The following is an 18283-nucleotide window of genomic DNA, read 5'->3' as shown; positions in this document are numbered from 1 at the left end:
GACTTGAATGTTCATAGGTGGATTCTGCCATGAAATTAAATGGCCATTTCTCATTTAAGAAATGCTCCAAATCCAGAGTTTTACAGATTTAATGAAAGATACGGACTGCGTGAACTGGAAATGCAGAATTTTACCAAGCCATACCTTAATGTAGTATTTTTGCAAATAGTCCACTGCGCCTAGGTGGAAAAGAATATATTATAGATTGAACTCTCTACTGAACTCAACTCACTAGCTCCCCTATTCTCTTTGTCAAATTCATACCAGTAACCCAAAGCCCTGGGTCACCTCCAGAGTCCGCTTTCTTCACTCCTGGGCATCAGCCGCGGAGCGTTGCTCGCCGAAATCTAGATGAGAAATGAGACGCAGCGTGGCCTAGTGGGAAGATCTTGGGCCTGGAAGTCAGAAGTCATGGATTCTAATTCTGGCTCTTGCCACGTGCCTGCTGGGTGACTTGGGCCAAGTCTCTGTGCCTCAATTACCTCATCTGTAAAATGGGGATCAAGAGCCCCGTGAGGGACAAGGAATGTGTCCAACCCCAGCGCTTAAAACAGTGCTTGGCAAATAGTAAGCACTTAACAAATGCCACAAATATTATTATTATTATTATTAGCTATCAGTCCGACTTCATCTACCTGGTCCATTCAATCATATTTGAGTGCTTACTGTGTGCAGAGCATTGTACTAAGCGCTTAAATTCATCCTTGCGTGTTTTAACTCTGCCCTCTATAAACAGCAAAATGATTTCTCCATCCTTATTAACACTCAAGCTCATTGCCCTCGCCACTTGTTCCAAATGTTTAACTCCCTCCTCAAACACTCTGTCCCACTGCCTCTTCCATCCCTAGTGCGTAATGACCTGGCCACCTACTCTTTTGAGAAAATTCAAACTCTTGGGTGTGATCTCCCTAAAGTCTTCCCTGCTCCTCTCCAGTCCCTCCTTCCTCCCTCCCCTTCTTCAACTCTCCCATCTTTCCCAGCAGTATCTCAAGAGACGATCTCTTGCCTGCTCTCAAAACCCACCCCCTCCACCTGCGCATCTGACTCCATCCCTTTGCACCATATAATAATAATGATGACATTTATTTAGCGCATACTATGTGCAAAGCACTGTTCTAAGCACTGGGGAGGTTACAGAGTGATCAGGTTGTCCCACGGGGGGCTCACAGTCTTAATCCGCATTTTACAGATGAGGTAACTGAGGCACAGAGAAGTTAAGTGATTTGCCCAAAGTCACAAGCACTTGCCCTCTCCCTTCTTCCCTCCTTGACTGCCATCTTCAACGTTCGCTCTCCAGTGGCTTTTCCCCCACTGCTTTCAAGCATGCTTATGTCTCCCCTATCCTTAAAAAAACCAAGATCCCTCCCATGGGTCCCTCCAGTAATCGCCCCATCGCCCTCCTTCCATTCCTCTCCAAACTTCTTGAGCAAGTCGTCTACACCCACTATCTCAAGTTCCTCTCCTCCAATTCTCTCCTTGACTCTCTCCAATCCGACTTCCATCCCCTTCATTCCACAGAAACTGCCCTCTCAAAGGTCACCCCCTCTCGAAGGTCACCCATGATGTCCTTGCTAAATCCATCCATTGGTACTCCATCCTAAACTGCCAATCCCTTGTCCATGTCCTCCCTCTGCCCTGGAACGTCCTCCCTGTACATATCCGACAATTACTCTCCCCATCTTCAAAGCCTAATTGAAGGCACATCTCCTCAAAGAGGTCTTCCCTGACTAACCCCTCATTTCCTCTTCTCCCATTCTCTTCTGCATCACCCTGATTTGCTCCCTTTATTCACCCCTCCCTCAGCCCCCACAGCACTTATTTGCATATCAATAATTTATTTGCATTAATGTCTGCCTCCCCCTCTAGGCTAAGCTTGTTTTGGGCAGGGAGTGTGTCTACCAATTCTGTTATATTGTTATATTGTACACTCCCAAGCACTTAGTATAGTACTCTGCTCACAACAAGCGCTCAATAATGCGACTGATTAGTTGAGCTTGGCACCACTTTTGGTCCCTATCTACATTACCACCTCTCTGGAGGACTTAGTTATTCTCAGCAGAACCCTCTGGACAACTGGAGAATTCACAGTTCATTGACGGACTTGATTAAGAGAATGACTTCACCGATGATGCTTTCATTTTAGTGAATTTTTACCCAGCCCGTTTGATAGAAGTGGCCTTGGACTGTGCCTTTAAAAGGAAAGCAGAACAATCAAGGGGGAAAAAAGGCAAATACTCCCAACTTTGACCTTAGCATCTCTACTGAGATGAAAAAAATTGCAGATCCAGATTCAGTATCTACCTGGAGGAGCAAGGAATTGTCACTCACTCAGATCAGTTGGTATTTGAGCAGAAGGGCAGGAGCTATTCCAGTTAGCCAGGTAATTGGGTTTACACCGTGTCCTGGTGAGCCGTTGGACTTTAAATGTCTTCTGCTGCGGCTGAATGAGCCAGTTTCTTGTGAGAGCCAGATATCCCTCAGAAAAAACCCAACAATGGAACCCATCCAGTAAAAGAATCTGCCAATGGGTCAGTCGATTAATCATATTTATTGCGCATTTACTTTGTGCAGGGCACTGTACCAAGGGGTTGGGAGAATACTTAGAACAGTGCTTGGCACATAGTAAGTGCTTATCAAGTACCATTCATTCATTCAATCATATTTATTGAGCGCTTACTGTGTGCAGAGCACTGTACTAAGTGCTTGGGAAGTACAAGTCGGCAACATACAGAGATGGTCCCTACCCAACAGTGGGCTCACAGGCTAGAAGGGGGAGACAGGCAACGAAACAAAGCATGTAGACAGGTGTCAAAATCATCAGAACAAATAGAATTAAAGCTATATGTGCATCATTAACAAAATAAATAGTAAATTTGTACAAGTAAAATAGAGTAATAAATGTGTACAGTATATATACAGGTGCTGTGGGAAGGGGAAGGAGGTAGGGTGGGAGTGATATTATTATTAGAATAAAACAGATTTGATAGACATATTCCCCACCCACAAGGAGCTCACAGTCAGAGGTGAGACAGACATTGAAATAGATTGCAGTTATGTATATAAGTCCTGCGAACTGAAGGTGGGGTGACTATCAAGTGATTAAGGGGTACAAATGCAAGTGCAGGCAGGGGGGATGCAGGAGGGAGCGGAGTAAGGGAAATGAGGGCTTAGTTGGAAAGGGCTTCAGGGTGGAGATGTTATCTTAATAAGGCTTGGAAGGTGGGGAGAGTGATGGTCCAATGGATATGAAGTGGGAGGGAGTCCTCTACACTATGAGCTCATTGTGGGCATGTCTACCAACTCTGTTATATGGTACTCTCCCAAGTGCTTAGTGCAATGCTCTGCACACAGTAAGCACTCAGTAAATACGATTGAATGAATGAATGAATAAATACGATTGATTGATTGACTGATTCCAGACCAGAGAAAGGACGTCAGTGAAGGGTCAGTGGAGAGATAGACAAGATGAAGGCACAGTGAGCAGGTTGTGCATTTTATGCTTGGGAGGGGTAGGGGGCTTTTTTTGGCTTCGGGGCTTTGGGAGTGTTTTCAATCAGTGGTATTTATTGAGTGCTTATTGTGTGAAAAGCAATATACTAAGCACATAGGAGAGTACAATAAAACAGAGTTGGTAGACGTGTTCCTTGCCCACAGAGAGTTTTACATAAGGGCTGAGGGTGGGTAGGGTGAATACCTAGTGCCCAAAGGATGCCAATCCAAATTCATAGATGATGCAAAAGGGAGAGGGAACTGGGGAAAAGAGGGCTCATTGGAGAAGGCCTCTTGGAAGAGGTGTGACCATTACAAAGCTCTGAAGGTGGTGAGAGTGGGGGGTCTGGAGTATGTGAAGGGGGAAGGAAGTTCCAGGCCAGAAGGAGGATTTGCAAACGGGGACCACAGAGAGATAGATTAGATGAGCAAGCTGGTGTTAGAGGAGTGAAGTGTACAGGCTGCGCTATATTAGGAGATCTTTGTGTTAAGGTCTGAGGGGCAAGCTGATTTAAGTGCTTTAAAGCCAGTGGTCAGGAGGTAAGCAAGTTGTGTGACACAAGTTTTGTGGGGTTTTTTTATTTTTCCCATTCTAGGTTCTCAATAAATACTAAATCGTGCAAGTAATTGATACCTAATACACATTTCCCTTCATTAAACGTTTAGAGTAAATAATAATTGTATTTATTGAGCACTCATTGAGTTCAGTGCATCGAGCTAAGCACTTAAACATTCCCAAGAAACAGTGGGATCTTGGAGAAAGAGCATGGACCTATTGAGTCAGAGGAACTGGGTTCTAATCCCAGCTCTGCCACTTGCGTGCTTTGTGACCTTGGGCATGTCATTTAACTTCTCCATACCTCAGTTTCTCCATCTTTAAAATGGGGATTCAGTGCCTGTTCTCCCTCCTACTTACCTCGTGAGCCTCATATGGGACAGGGACCATGTCTGATCTGATGAACGTTACCCCCGTGCTTAAAAAATCTTTGACACGTAGTAAGCATTTAACAAAAAAGCGCCATAATAATGCATTCTCTACCAACAGTGATCATGCATCTTATTGGGAGAGACTGCCATAAAAATATTTACAAATAGAAGTTATGGTATTTAAGTGCTTACTATGTGCCAGACACTGTACTAAGCACTGGGGTGGATACAAGCAAATTGGGGAGGGAACAGTCCCTGTCCCACGCGGGGCTCAAAGTCTTGATCCCCATTTTAAAGCTGAAGTAACTGATACAGACAAGCGACTTGTCCAAGGTCACATAGCAGACAAATGGCAGGGCCGAGATTAGAACCCATGACCTTCTGCCTCAGAGGTCTATGCACTGTGCCATAAATAGTTAGCTGTTCAAACTGATTATTTATTTACATTTATTCACAAGGACTGATAATAGGTTAAAAAATACGTAAATGCTTGAGGTGGCTGTTGGGTTGATTTGGTTTCTGAGTGTTACGAGTTAAGGATGGCTTTCTGGAAGAGTTGGGATTCAAGATGGGCTCTGAACATGAGAAGAGCCGTGGTCTGTCAGCTTAGAAAAGGGGAAAGAGTTCCAGGCCCGAGAACCACTCGAACAAGGGGACAAGTGGGAGAGTCGATCACAAGTTACATTTTGACAGTTTTTACCGCCTTCTACACAGTTCTGTGCTGCACAGAAATTCAGGTCCAATTTTCAAGTGTCAGCGTCAAATTATATGCAAATGTTTTAAATAGTAATATACCATTTTTCTAGTTACCTAAACTCTCTTCCAGTATTGAGGGCAATAGAGAAAGGTGGGTGTTTCAATATATGTAAAAATAAAATTAAAAAACCCACAAAATTCCATACAGTAGGTGGGTGTTTCAATATATGTAAAAATAAAATAAAAAACCCCACAAAATTCCATGCAGAGGTGGTGGCCTCCTTTGGAGAACTTAGCAAATGAGTGCTAGAAATTGTTTTGGATGAAACATTTACTTGTAACAATTCTTGTTTTTGCAAACCTCTAACATAGAGATCTTTTTTCCCATGCATCAGTTATTGGCTGAAGTGATGATTTTATAAATTAGCTATAAGTCCAAATTTAGCCGTCTTCCAGATTTTAGTGTCATCTTTCAATGTAATCTGAATTTGGGACCCTTTCCAGTTAAGATTTCTGTTTATAAATTCTCAAGGAGTAACTATCTTGTCTGCCTATGAGATCAGTAATGCCAAGTAGTTTCTATAAAATTGACTCATCTTAAAGTATGTGGATCTCAGGAATCCCTCCACTCTAAATGATATATGTCAGAAAGTGCTAATAAAATATGATTTTCCAAGAAAGAGTGACTTCAGGAATCCCCTCCATACCTCTTCATAGGGCCAGATTTCACGGAGTGAATCCAGTCAGTCGGTTAATCGTATTTATTGAGCACCTACTGTGTGCAGAGCGCTGTACTAAGTGCTTGGGAGAGTACAATGTAACAGACACAGAATTACTTCACTTAAGGGGACCATAATCATTGAGATTTGGCATGTGTTGTAAGTCAGGAACCAATCCAAGTACTTAAAAAGGCAGACAGGATTATTCTGGAGGTTGTGATGGAGAAGGAAAGTTCCCATAAATTTCCTCATTAAAAAGTGATAACTTCTATTCTAGCTCTTATGCTCCAAAGTCAGCTGGTTTTTCAGGAGTGGGTTCTGACTCAACTTTCTGGGCCTCAGATTTACCAAATATAGAATAATCTACCTATCAGGTTGTATTAGTAATAATAATAATGGCATTTGTCAAGTGCTTTCTTTGTGCCAGGCACTGTACTAAGCAATGAGGTGGATATAAGGGACTGGGTTGAACACAGTCCCTTGTCGTTTGTGGGGCTCACAGTCTCAATCCCCATTTTACAGAGGAACCGAGGCACAGAGAAGTTAGGTGACTAGCCCAAGGTTACACAGCAGATAAGTGGAAGAGCCGAGATTAGAGCCCATGACCTTCCGACTCCCAAGCCCATGCTCTATCCATTATGCCATGCTGCTTCAAGGATGAATCACGGAAAATATTTGGAATTTGAACCATGGTATGGGAAGTGCCATATGTTGAAATTGAAACATTCTCTCCCTTGATTTTGGGGTGAGGCGAGCTATGATTAATTGTATTTGGGGTGGGATTAGACACTTGCATTCTCCCTTGAGGCAGGTTGCAACTCACACCAGGACCTTTTCAGTTCCTTCTTGCATTTCTGGGACAGAGAATAGGGAAGAGAAAGCCTCTCTTGCCTCTACATTGATTCATTCAGTCAGTCATATTTATTGAGCACTTACTGTATGCAGCGCACTGTACTAAGCACTTGGGAAGGTACAATGCAACAATAAACAGTGACTTGCTCTGCAAGGAGCTCACAGTCTGGAGTTGGGGAGACAGACATCAATGCAAGTAAATAAAATCAGGACTACTTATGGGCTAACATCACCTGCACTTACATGGGAAAGCGGAACCTATAGTTGAAATTTCATTTTACCAAGACTTCCCTCTATAAAGTTTAATTTCTTGCGGGATTGATTTACAAATAATGTAGTATTCTGGTTTCTGTTTTGTAGAATTGCCATTCCCGTCGGGAAGTCTTGATGTTATTATTTCTGATGTTCCCTTTGGGAAAAAGTTCACATTAGGAAAAGACATCGAGAGCATTCTTCAGGAAATGGAAAGGTAAGCCTGGTTTGTTAGACCTTGGGGTGACTTTCCAGTGATTTCATCAAAATGATAGGTTTCCAAAGCGAGGCTAGAAGATGGATATAACAGACCTCTTCATGAATGGGTCCTGGAACCATTAATAATAAATGTGGTATTTCTTAAGCACTTACTGTGTGCCAAGCACTTTACTAGGCACTGGGGTAAACACAAGATGAGCAGGTTCCACATGAGGCTCACGGTTTAAGTTGGTGGGAGAAGAGGTGTTGAATCGCCGTTTTGCCAGTGAGGGAACTGAGGCACAAGAGAAGTTAAGTGACTTGCCCAATGTCACAGAACAGTTACATGCCAGAGCCAGGATTAGAGGATCTGGGTTCAAATCCACCACTAGTCCACTGGTTGACCTTAGGCAAATCACTTAACTTCCGTGCCTCACTTACCCCGTGCGTAAAATGGGGATTAAGACTGTGAGCCATGTGTGGGACTTTGTGTCCAACCTGATTGGCTTTTTTGTACTCCAGTACAAAAAAATTATGTGCACTACATATTCATTCACTTCTTTATCCCCCCCCTTCCTTCTTTCCTTCTTCCTACCTCAGTTAAATGTTATCCTTCCTCCTCCTCCCACTAGCTGTAAACTGTATCTGCAAAACCCACCCTGTGAGATTGTAAATTCCTTGTCTGCAGGGACTGTCTGTGTATTCTACCTCTGTTGTATTTGCCCAGACCCTTAGGGCAGAAAGCAACACACAAGACCCTCAGTAAATATTACTGGATTCTGAGGGGAAAGGTTAAAGGATTTGGGGTTGTTGGGCCTGAAAAGGCCAAGGGATTGTTTAAAACTCTTCCAGGAAATAAAAGCCTTTATGGGGAGAATGCCAGCCAGGGGTTCTCTGGGCCCAGTCCTCAGGAAAAAAGTGAAAATTTTGGCAGTAGAGATTTCAGTTGGACAAAAGGAAGCTTGGTGTTTCATTCATTCATTCATTCAATCGTATTTATTGAGCGCTTACTGTGTGCAGAGCACTTGGGAAGTACAAGTTGGCAACCTGTAGAGACGGGTCAGCACAGTCAGGCCTTGGTGATAATCTTCTCATCTGTTTTATTTCAAGAAGCCCAGACTAAATTCCTGTTGCCTCTTTCATTTTATTCTAAATTCTGGCCTCTAGTAGTATTACTAGAGCATTCTTTAAAGGTTTTTTGGCCCTGATAGAGAAGTTTTTCCCATGGTAGTACAAATAATATTTATTAAGTGCTTCGTGGGTGGACAGTACTGTACTAAGTACTGGAAGTCCTAAGTACTGTACTAAGTGAGAAGCAGCGTGGCTCAGTGGAAAGAGCCCGGGCTTGGGAGTCAGAGGTCATGGGTTCAAATCCCAGCTCCTCCAATTGTCAGCTACGTGACTTTGGGCAAGTCCCCTACCTTCTCTGTGCCTCAGTTACCTCATCTGTAAAATGGAAATTGACTGTGAGCCCCACGTGGCACAACCTGATCACCTTGTAACCTCTCCAGCGCTTAGAACAGGGCTTTGCACATAGTAAGCGCTTAATAAATGCCATTATTATTATTATTATTATTATTACTAGAGCATTCTTTAAAGGTTTTTTGGCCCTGACAGAGAAGTTTTTGCCGCGGTAGTACAAATAATATTTATTAAGTGCTTCGTGGGTGGACAGTACTGTACTAAGTGCTGGAAGTCCTAAGTACTGTACTAAGTGAGAAGCAGCATGGCTCAGTGGAAAGAGCCCGGGCTTGGGAGTCAGAGGTCAGGGGTTCAAATCCCAGCTCTTCCAATTGTCAGCTGTGTGACTTTGGGCAAGTCCCTTACCTTCTCTGTGCCTCAGTTCCCTCATCTGTAAAATGGGGATTAAGACTGTGAGCCCCACATGGGACAACCTGATCACCTTGTATCTGCCCCAGCACTTAGAGCAGTGCTTTGCACATAATAAGTGCTTTACAAATGCCATCATTATCCAACTTGTACTTCCCAAGCGCTTAGTACAGTGCTCTGCATACAGTAAGCGCTCAATAAATACGATTGAATGAATGGAAGAGAACAGGTAGCAGCATGGCCTAATGGAAAAAACAGGGGCCTGGGAGTAGGAGGACCTGGGTTCTAATCCCAGCCCTGCCACTGGCTTGCTGTGTGACTTTGGGCAAGTCATTTAACTTCTCTGTGCCTCAGTTTCCTCACCTGTACAATGGGGATTCAATACTTGCTCTCCCTCCTACTTAAGCTGGGAGCCCTATATGGGACAGGGACTGTGTCCAGTCTAATTATCTTGTATCTACCTCAAGGCCTAGTACTGTGCTTAACACATAGAAGTGCTTAATGAATGCCATTATCATCATCACAGGTGGGAATTAAACACCATCTCTGTCTCTCAGGGGACTCGTGGTCTCATGGGGAACATGTCCACTAACTCTATATTCTCCCCCTTCTAGGCTGTGAGCCCGCTGTTGGGTAGGGACGGTCTCTATATGTTACAAAGTTGTACTTCTCAAGCGCTTAGTACCGTGCCCTGCACACAGTAAGCACTCAATAAATGCGAATGAATGAATGAATGCTCTCCCAAGTGCTTACTGCAGTGTTCTGCATGCAGTAAGCACACAACAAATACAATTTAATGGTTGAATGAATGAGGAGGAGGGATTAAGAATTGTAACTATGTAGTCAGTTTACTTCCCAAAACAAGCTTTAAGAAATGTGACTTTTTAAAGGGTTTAAACGATTCTTTTATTTTAATGGTATTTGTTAAGAGCTCACTATGTGGCAGACATTGTACCAAGCGCTGCCGTAGACACAAGCTAATCAAGTTGGACACCGTCCATGTGTCGCATGGGGCTCAAAGTCTTAATCCCCATTTTATAGGTCGGGGTCCCAGAGAAGTGAGGTGACTTGCCCGAGGTCACACAGCCAACAAATGGCAGAGGCGAGGTTATAAACCATGTCCTTCTGACTTCCAGGATCATATTCTATCTGCTAGGTCACTTGGGCTTCTTCCCCCCATTCTCTCCATCAAGCTAAAATAATTACATCCTCATATGGAAGCAGCATGGCCTAGTGCCAAGAGCACGGGCTTGGGAGTTAGAGGTCATGGGTTCTAATCCCAGCTCTGCCACTTGTCTGCTGTGTGACCTTAGGCGAGTCATTTCACTTCGCTGTGCCTCAGTTACCTCATCTGTAAAATGGGGATTAAGACTGTGAGCCCCATGCGAGACATGGACGGTGTCCAACTTGATGATCTGGTATCTACCCCAGCACTTAGAGCAGTGCTTGGCACGTAATAAGCACTTAACAAATACCGTAATTATTATTACTATGGGGAGAGTAGCACGATAACCCACCTGATCTACCGGAGTCATCCCCCTCTCCCCGACTGTGGGAGAAGGATGGATTTGGGGTGTCAGTAACCTAGAGTGATCAGGAAGTCTGTCATAGAATTAAGTTTCCTTAGTGGAGTTAATTCAGAATTCCTGCATCTCTTTGTTCATTCAATCATATTTATTGAGTGCTTACCATGTGCAGAGCACTGCACTAAGTGCTTGGGAGAGTACAGTACAGCAATAAACAGACGCATTCCCTGCCCAAAATGAGCTTACAGCCTAGAGGGGGTGAGATAGACATATAAATAAATAAATTACAGACATGTACATAAGTGCTATGGGGCTGGGTGAGGGGAAGAAACCAAGGCAGCAAATCAGGGTGGTGCAGATGGAAGTAGAAGAGGAAAGGGGAGGCTTAGTTAGTCTTTGTGGACTTTCTAGAAAGCCTTCCCCTAACAAAAGCAAGGCTCTGAAAAGCAGAAAGGCACCTTTCTGAACCAAAAAGGGCAGGGAAGTTCAGCTATCATCTTTGTGAGAAATCTAGTTTCAAAGGAAATGGCACATCTTTGGGATCTAGGGCAGGGGCTCAGCGGACAGCATCCGAGACAGGCTCAGATAAAAAGAAGTGTTATGGTCTGATCATATTTTTTTTACATTGGAAGGTGAAAAGTGATCCTATAAGATGAAGGGAAATGCCAGGGTTGGTGGGCTAATATGTGTTATCCGAACTGTCCATAATCTACCGTGATACCAGGCAACCTCTCTGGATTGCTCAGTGTTCTTTAAAATCGCCGAATATTGAAATGAAAATTGAATAATCACCAATGGAAAAACTGTAATGTTCAACGGAGTGATGATGTTGAGAAAATAAAAACAAAATATCACTTTCCCTCTGCGTATCAAGAACCTGAGTGAATATTATTCTGTGAATAGTTGCTCTTTTCCCCCCTTGATTTGTTAATGGATGTTAAAATCTGAAGTATTTTGGGGGGGAACCTGTCCCGTTTTCATGTCAGCAGTGAGATATTCTCCAGGCAAAGTTGGTAACTGGTTCCCCATTGTACAAAATTTTAGTTTGTAGTATTAAAAAAGAATTTCACACAGGAGTAGTGTTGCCACCCTACAGACTTGACCAACCCCCTAAAAACCACACTAAAAATCAGAAAAGACCACCTTGCTTTGAACCGCCTTAAACAGTCATGCTGCTTATTTCCCTCTCCTGCATAAACTTTCTAGGAGCATTAAAGGAGTCTTAAGTGTGAAGGATTTTCAGATGGCAAGGAAGGAGGCGGGTACTCCAAATAAATGGTGCTCTGTTGGCAGTATGGTCATCATCACCATCATCAATTGTATTTATTGAGCACTTACTATGTGCAGAGCACTGTACTAAGCGCTTGGGAAGTACAAATTGGCAACATATAGAGACAGTCCCTACCCAACAGTGGGCTCACAGTCTAAAAGGGGGAGACAGAGAACAAAACCAAACATACTAACGAAATAATATAAATAGAATAGATACGTACAAGTAAAATAAATAAATAAATAAATAGAGTAATAAATATGTACAAACATATATACAGGTCCCACAGCTAGCCACCAATAACATGTCAGCCAATTGTATCGGTTGTATTGATCGAACGGATGCCATCCTGTTAACCTCAAGCACTAGTTATAGCGAGCGATGGTGGGTTCTGCTCTTTGCCATGCCATCCTGATATGGGCACGGGACATGTGCCAGCCTTGCACCAACCCGTGCTGTGGATCCATCGCTGCTTGGCCTGCTATACAGGGGGCAACTTCCCAACCGAGAATCATCACTTCAGCCCCTCTCCCCACCCAAGCTTATTTATGGGCAGGGGCCACTGGGCATACCTCCATAGCTGTGTGAGCGCCACAAGGGTTCCAGAAAATGAGTACCGGGCCACCTTCATTTTGGCCCGGCCCACTTGAATACAGTAGCCTGGACCCTTGCAGCCCAGCTAGTCCTGAGCAGGGGCTGGGGTGGGGCAAGACTCCGCATTCTGGAGTCGCCAATGCTGGAAGTATTGGATGCAGAGGGTGTAAACACCTGGGGAGCATCAGGCAAGAACACTGAATGGAGGGCAGAAGCAGAGCCTACCAAGTGATGTCTGCTGGCAGGATGGGCTCCAGGCTGCCAAAGAAGCCAAGATAATAATAATAATAATAATGATAGTATTTATTAAGCGCTTACTATGTGCAAAGCACTCTTCTAAGCGCTGGGGAGGTTCCAAGGTGATCAGGTTGTCCCATGGGGGGGCTCACAGTTTTAATCCCCATTTTACAGATGAGGGAACTGAGGCCCAGAGAAGTGAAGTGACATGCCCAAAGTCACACAGCTGACAAGTGGTGGAGCTGGGATTTGAACCCATGACCTCTGACTCCAAAGCCCGGGCTCTTTCCACTAGAGCCACGCTGCTTCTCATAAGATAGACCTATCATCAGCTCCCCTTTCTTCCCTTTGCCATCCTCCCCCTGCACCTCCCTCTCCATCCCTCCTCCCACCGTCTGTTTCTGGAGTTCCTGTCACTGTACAGTCTCAGCTTAATAATAGTAATAATTATGGTATTTGTTCAGCACTTTGTGCCAGACACCAGGGTGGTTACAGACAAATCCAGTTGGACACAGTCCCTGTCCCACATGGGGCTCACACTCTCAATCCCCATTTGCCAGATGAGGCAACTGAGGCCTAGAGAATAATAATAGTAATGGCATTTATTAAGCGTGTACTATGTGCAAAGCACTGTTCTAAGCACTGGGGAGGTTACAAGGTGATCAGGTTGTCCCACGGGGGGCTCACAGTCTTAATCCCCATTTTACAGATGAGGTCACTGAGGCCCAGAGAAGTGACTTGCCCAGAGTCACACAGCTGACAAGTGGCGGAGCTGGGATTTGAACCCCTGACCTCTGACTCCAAAGCCCATGCTCTTTCCACTGAGCCATGCTGCTTCTCTGTGAAGAGAAGTGAAGTGACTTGCCCAAGGGCACACGGCAGATATGTAACAGAGCCGGGATTAGAACCCATGACCTTCTGACTCTCATGCCCGTGCTCTGTCCACTGCACCATACTGCTTGATGGGGTGGAGTTCTGTGAAACCGACTGCTTTCTCTCTCTCTTTGCTTGTACCCATTATTTGGACTCACCCCTCAGTGACTTTTGGTCCTCAACATTCAATACAGTGATTGAAGGAAACGATATGAGGCTAGGCTATTTTTATTAGAGAATTTGGGGGTCTTAAGGTTATAATTGAACATAAAGAAACATCTAACAATATTTTAAGAGCGGCACCTAAAGTGTTTGGTAGCCAAAGCGGATGCTGACAGAAAACAATTCTCTTCTCTTGCTACAGAGTGCTTCGTGTCGGAGGAACTGTCGTCTTGCTCCTCAGCGAAGACCTCCACAGGCACCTGAAAGGTTGCAAAGAAAGCGCCAGCCCTTCGGATTCCCACGGTGATAGGACAAGTAAAATTGAAAATGGGAAATATTTGAATCCCGAAGGGAAAACTAGAACCCCAGAGATTATCTCCTCTTCACCTCAAGACTCAGAACTGAATCGCAGAGACATGGTGTCACCGTTGGACAGACTGGTAGTAGAAGAGTGCTATGGAGTTAGTCTTGGTAAAACAGAGGCCTTCATCCATAAGTATAGGAAGATACATCTTCCGGACTGAAGTAGGTTGCTTAAATTGGGCCTAGTTGCCTGATCACAACTCGTTATTCCCAGAGGTACAGTAGTTTAGTCCAGGGAGGAAGAAGCAATCTTTACTTCCCACAGAGGGGAATGGGATTGTCGACTTCATCAGCCAGTTGCGTTTCCGCTCCCTCCGTCCCTCCCACATATACACGCTGATAAATACGTCACTGACAGCACTATCCTCTTCAAATCTCAAAATTTAGTCACGGTGAAGAAAGGCTGTCGGTCCCAGGACTAGAACTTCCAGCTTAGTACCGTCTACCAAAATTGCTATGGATAGCAGGCTGGAATCTTCACTTCAAGAGTTTCCTAGAGTTTTCTAGAGTTTTGCCTGCCAATGGAATTCCATGCTTGTGGGAAGAATGGCCATAATGTCTGGAAAATGAAGTGGAAAAATGAGATCTTATTGAAGGCCTCGGAATTTAAATTTCATCTTCCGCTTGGAGGAAGTGTCATTGGCTTTTCAAAGTGTGCTCTCTGAAAACATGGGGCAATCTTTGGTTTTACTAGTGGGCAGCTTCATTCCCTGTCGCTGCTCAGACCTGGAGAGAACTGTGCAGGAATCAGGGCACAGGTCACACGAGAAACGAGGGCTGTGACAGTTGCACAGGAGCTCACAGGATGGAGTCAAGCAGGGACAGCGGGTACAGGAGGATTGTGGGCACTGTCAGAAGGCCAGCAGGACCCTCAGTGGATTGACGAATGGCTTGGGCTGAGGAAGCAAAATAACTTTCTCCCTCAGAAGGCCAGAGACAGTCTGTTCTCTTTCTGTCTCAATCAATCAATCATATTTATTGAACGCTTACTATGTGCAGAGCACTGTACTAAGCGCTTGGGAAGTGCAAATTGGCAACATATAGAGACAGTCCCTACCCAACATTGGGCTCACAGTCTAAAAGGGGGAGACAGAGAACAAAACCAAACATACTAACAAAATAAAATAGAATAGATATGTACAAGTAAAATAAATAAATAGAGTAATAAATATGTACAAACATATATACAGGTCTCCCACCTGTTGGTAGCAATCGATGTTTTAGGAGGACAATCTCACGTAGACTCCGAGGCCACAGGAGAGAATCACGTGGAGGAGTCCAGAAAGAGGTTTAAAGACATAAAAATCCCATGTATGGGCCCGGAGTTGGCTAGGGAATCTGCAAGGTTGGATGGGAGCTTGGGCATGACCAGAGCCCTAGGAGTGGATCCTGGGCAGGGCTCCAGAAGGGAGACCGGAGAACCCTGGTAACATATATACCTGAGCAGTTAGAACAGTGCTTGACACATAGAAGCGCTTAACAAAAGCCGTAATATTAAAGAAACCAATCTGTTCCACTGGTTTATTGTTATAGTGTATTCTCCCAGTCTCTTTTAGACTGTGAGCCCACTGTTGGGTAGGGACTGTCTCTATATGTTGCCAATTTGTACTTCCCAAGCGCTTAGTACAGTGCTCTGCACATAGTAAGCGCTCAATAAATACGATTGATCATGATGATTCTCCCAAGTGCTTAGTACAGTGCTGTGCATTCAGTAAGCGCTCAATAAATACGGTTGACTGACTGACTGATTTTATCAGCCAACAGCCGTATGATTTCACAAGTGAATCCTGATTCTTGGAGAAATGTGCTTTTCTCAACGTGACAGCTCTCACGAGAGCTGCTCTGATAAGAATCTAGATTTTTTTTAAGTCTTTCATTTTCCTTTGCAGAGCAAGAAAATTTTTTATTCTCACTGCACTGAGTAGTTTCTGTAAGAAAATCAGCGCACCACATCTCTATTCTACTGCACCATGGAAAATAAAACCTATTTTTCTAGGAAGAATTTGTGCTGTCGTCTGTCAGTGTGAGAAATCTTAATTTCTGTACCTTGTCTGTCACTTGAAAGAAGCAAGGGGGTGAAAGGAAATCCCATTTCAGGGAGAGGTAACTTTCTTGATGGTTGAAGGTTAGGTGCCATGGTTAAGGAAACTCAGAAATTCTTACTGCTCCTGTTGACAGGCAGGAGACTACTCTTGGCTGGACAGTGAGAGCCCAGTTATCATGCTCCTAAAGTCAAAAAATGTCAACTGAAGCTTCTCCCTCAGAAGGCCAGAGTCAGTCTGTTTTTTCTCTCTCCGACCTGATTGTAGCAACTACGTTTTTAATAATAATAGTAATGTTGGTGGTATTTGTTAAGCGCTTACTATGTGCCAAGCACTGTTCTAAGCGCTAGGGTAAATAGGTAATCAAGTTGTCCCACGTGGGGCTCACAGTCTTAATCCCCACTTTACAGATGAGGTAACTGAGGCACAGAGAAGTAAAGTGACTTGCCTAAAGTCACAGAACTGGTAAGTGGCAGAGCCGGGATTTAGAACCCACGACCTCTGACTCCCAAGCCTGTGCTTTTTCCACTAAGCCACGCTGCTTCTGTTTTTGGAGGACACTCTCACGTAGGCGAGCATCTCTTCAAGGGAAACCAAGATGCTGAAACCAGCACGGAGGAAATCGGGATTTCCACGATTTGATTCATCAGGAACAGAGTTTGTGGGGAGTCCACTCCCCGTTCCTCTTCGTGACCAAGTCTCAGCACTCAACTCATGGCTCAGCCCTCCTCTGCTACATACGGGGGCCATCGGTGAGTGATAATTCATCATCCTGGGAACACAACTGCTTGTCTGGAAAGCCCAGAGGGGAAAGGACATGCGACCTTAAGTAGATCCAAAAATAAGAGGAACTTGACCCAAACCAGAAGGTGGGCACATTTTGAGGAGAATCGATCTAAGAGGGGGATTGAAATGCTGGTGGGAGTTGTTTTAAGGCTAATCTTGGGAGTGATTTGCTTTATCTGGGATCCAGCATTCAGTACCCAGTTGACTTGCTTTACAAGAACTCACTCCTGGCTAGGAATGGCAGTGTGATATAATAATAATAATGGCATTTATTAAGCGCTTACTATATGCGAAGCACTATTCTAAGCACTGGGGAGGTTACAAGGTGATCAGGTTGTCCCAAGGGGGCTCACAGTCTTAATCCCCTTTTTACAGATGAAGTAACTGAGGCCCAGAGAAGTTAAGTGACTTGCCCAAAGTCACACAGCTAACAGTTGGCGGAGCTGGGATTTGAACCCATGACTTCTGACTCCAAAGCCCATGCTCTTTCCACTGAGCCACGCTGCAGACTGCACCTCTGTCTCCAATCACTTGAGTCTGGGTGAAACACACCTAAATCCTGTGACTCTAGACTGTAAGTACATTGTGGGCAGGGAATGTGTCTATTATATTGTACTGTCCAAGCAGCGTGGCTCATTGGGAAGAGCACGAGCTTTGGAGCCAGAGGTCATGGATTCAAATCCCAGCTCCACCAATTGTCAGCTGTGTGACTTTGGGCAAGTCACTTAACTTCTCTGGGCCTCAGTTACCTCATCTGTAAAATGGGGATTAAAACTGTGAGCCCCCTGTGGGACAACCTTGTAACCTCCCCAGTGCTTAGAACAGTGTTTTGCACATAGTAAGCACTTAATAAATGCCATTATTAGTAGTAGTAGTAGTACAGTGCTCTGCACACAATAGGCATTCAATAAATACGGTTAACTGACTGACTATCCTTCTTCTCACGGCCAATCCTCTGTTCTTCCTTTTTCTTGCCTGCCATCAAACTTGTACAGAGCCCTAGTTTCCTCTAAAAAGTCCCAAAGAAGACTTAAAGGGGTGTAGCAGAAACCTGTTTGCTGCAAAAATCTTTAATGTGGCTAAGGCTGCCGCAGCCTTCCTAGTTTGGGGATTCCACCCCAAAAGAGGAATAGAAGTGAGCCCCCTCTCCCAGTGGGAAGAGGGTGTTTAACTTTCCCCTGGCTCTCAGGAGTAAAAGATATCTCCATTTAAAAGCTGCTTATTTGGTTTTGACCCTGAATTAGAAGTCTTCCCCCATTTCAGAATGAGCAATTTTGATTCATCCGCCCACCCAGGTCACTTCACCTGAGCCATTTCCACTTTTTTTTTTTTCTTTTCCTGCATGCAACAGCCAGAAAGAGGCAGAGGCTACGAGGTTTACCATTGTTTCTCTCTTTGGGATGGTCAGGCTCACTGACCTGGACAGATCTGTTACCATTGAATGGGTGTCTGGTGGTTTCACCCTTC

General features: G+C 44.4%; 1 protein-coding gene across 1 annotated transcript in view; it reads left to right on the top strand.

Moving 5' to 3' along the window:
* THUMPD2 (THUMP domain containing 2) overlaps positions 1–14979 on the top strand; it is a 42687-nt gene extending 27708 nt beyond the window's left edge. The window contains exons 9-10 of the mRNA XM_038743266.1: positions 7044–7152; positions 13828–14979. Of these exons, the coding sequence (XP_038599194.1) occupies positions 7044–7152; positions 13828–14149 (431 nt within the window). The 3' untranslated portion in view covers positions 14150–14979. The remainder of the gene's footprint in view (positions 1–7043; positions 7153–13827) is intronic.
* The last annotated feature ends 3304 nt before the right edge of the window (positions 14980–18283 follow it).

The sequence above is a fragment of the Tachyglossus aculeatus genome, chromosome 1, assembly GCF_015852505.1.
Source record: "Tachyglossus aculeatus isolate mTacAcu1 chromosome 1, mTacAcu1.pri, whole genome shotgun sequence".
NCBI classification, from domain to species: Eukaryota; Metazoa; Chordata; class Mammalia; order Monotremata; family Tachyglossidae; genus Tachyglossus; species Tachyglossus aculeatus.
The sequence above is the reverse complement of the archived record's forward strand: the minus strand, read 5'-3'. Positions and strand labels throughout refer to the sequence as shown.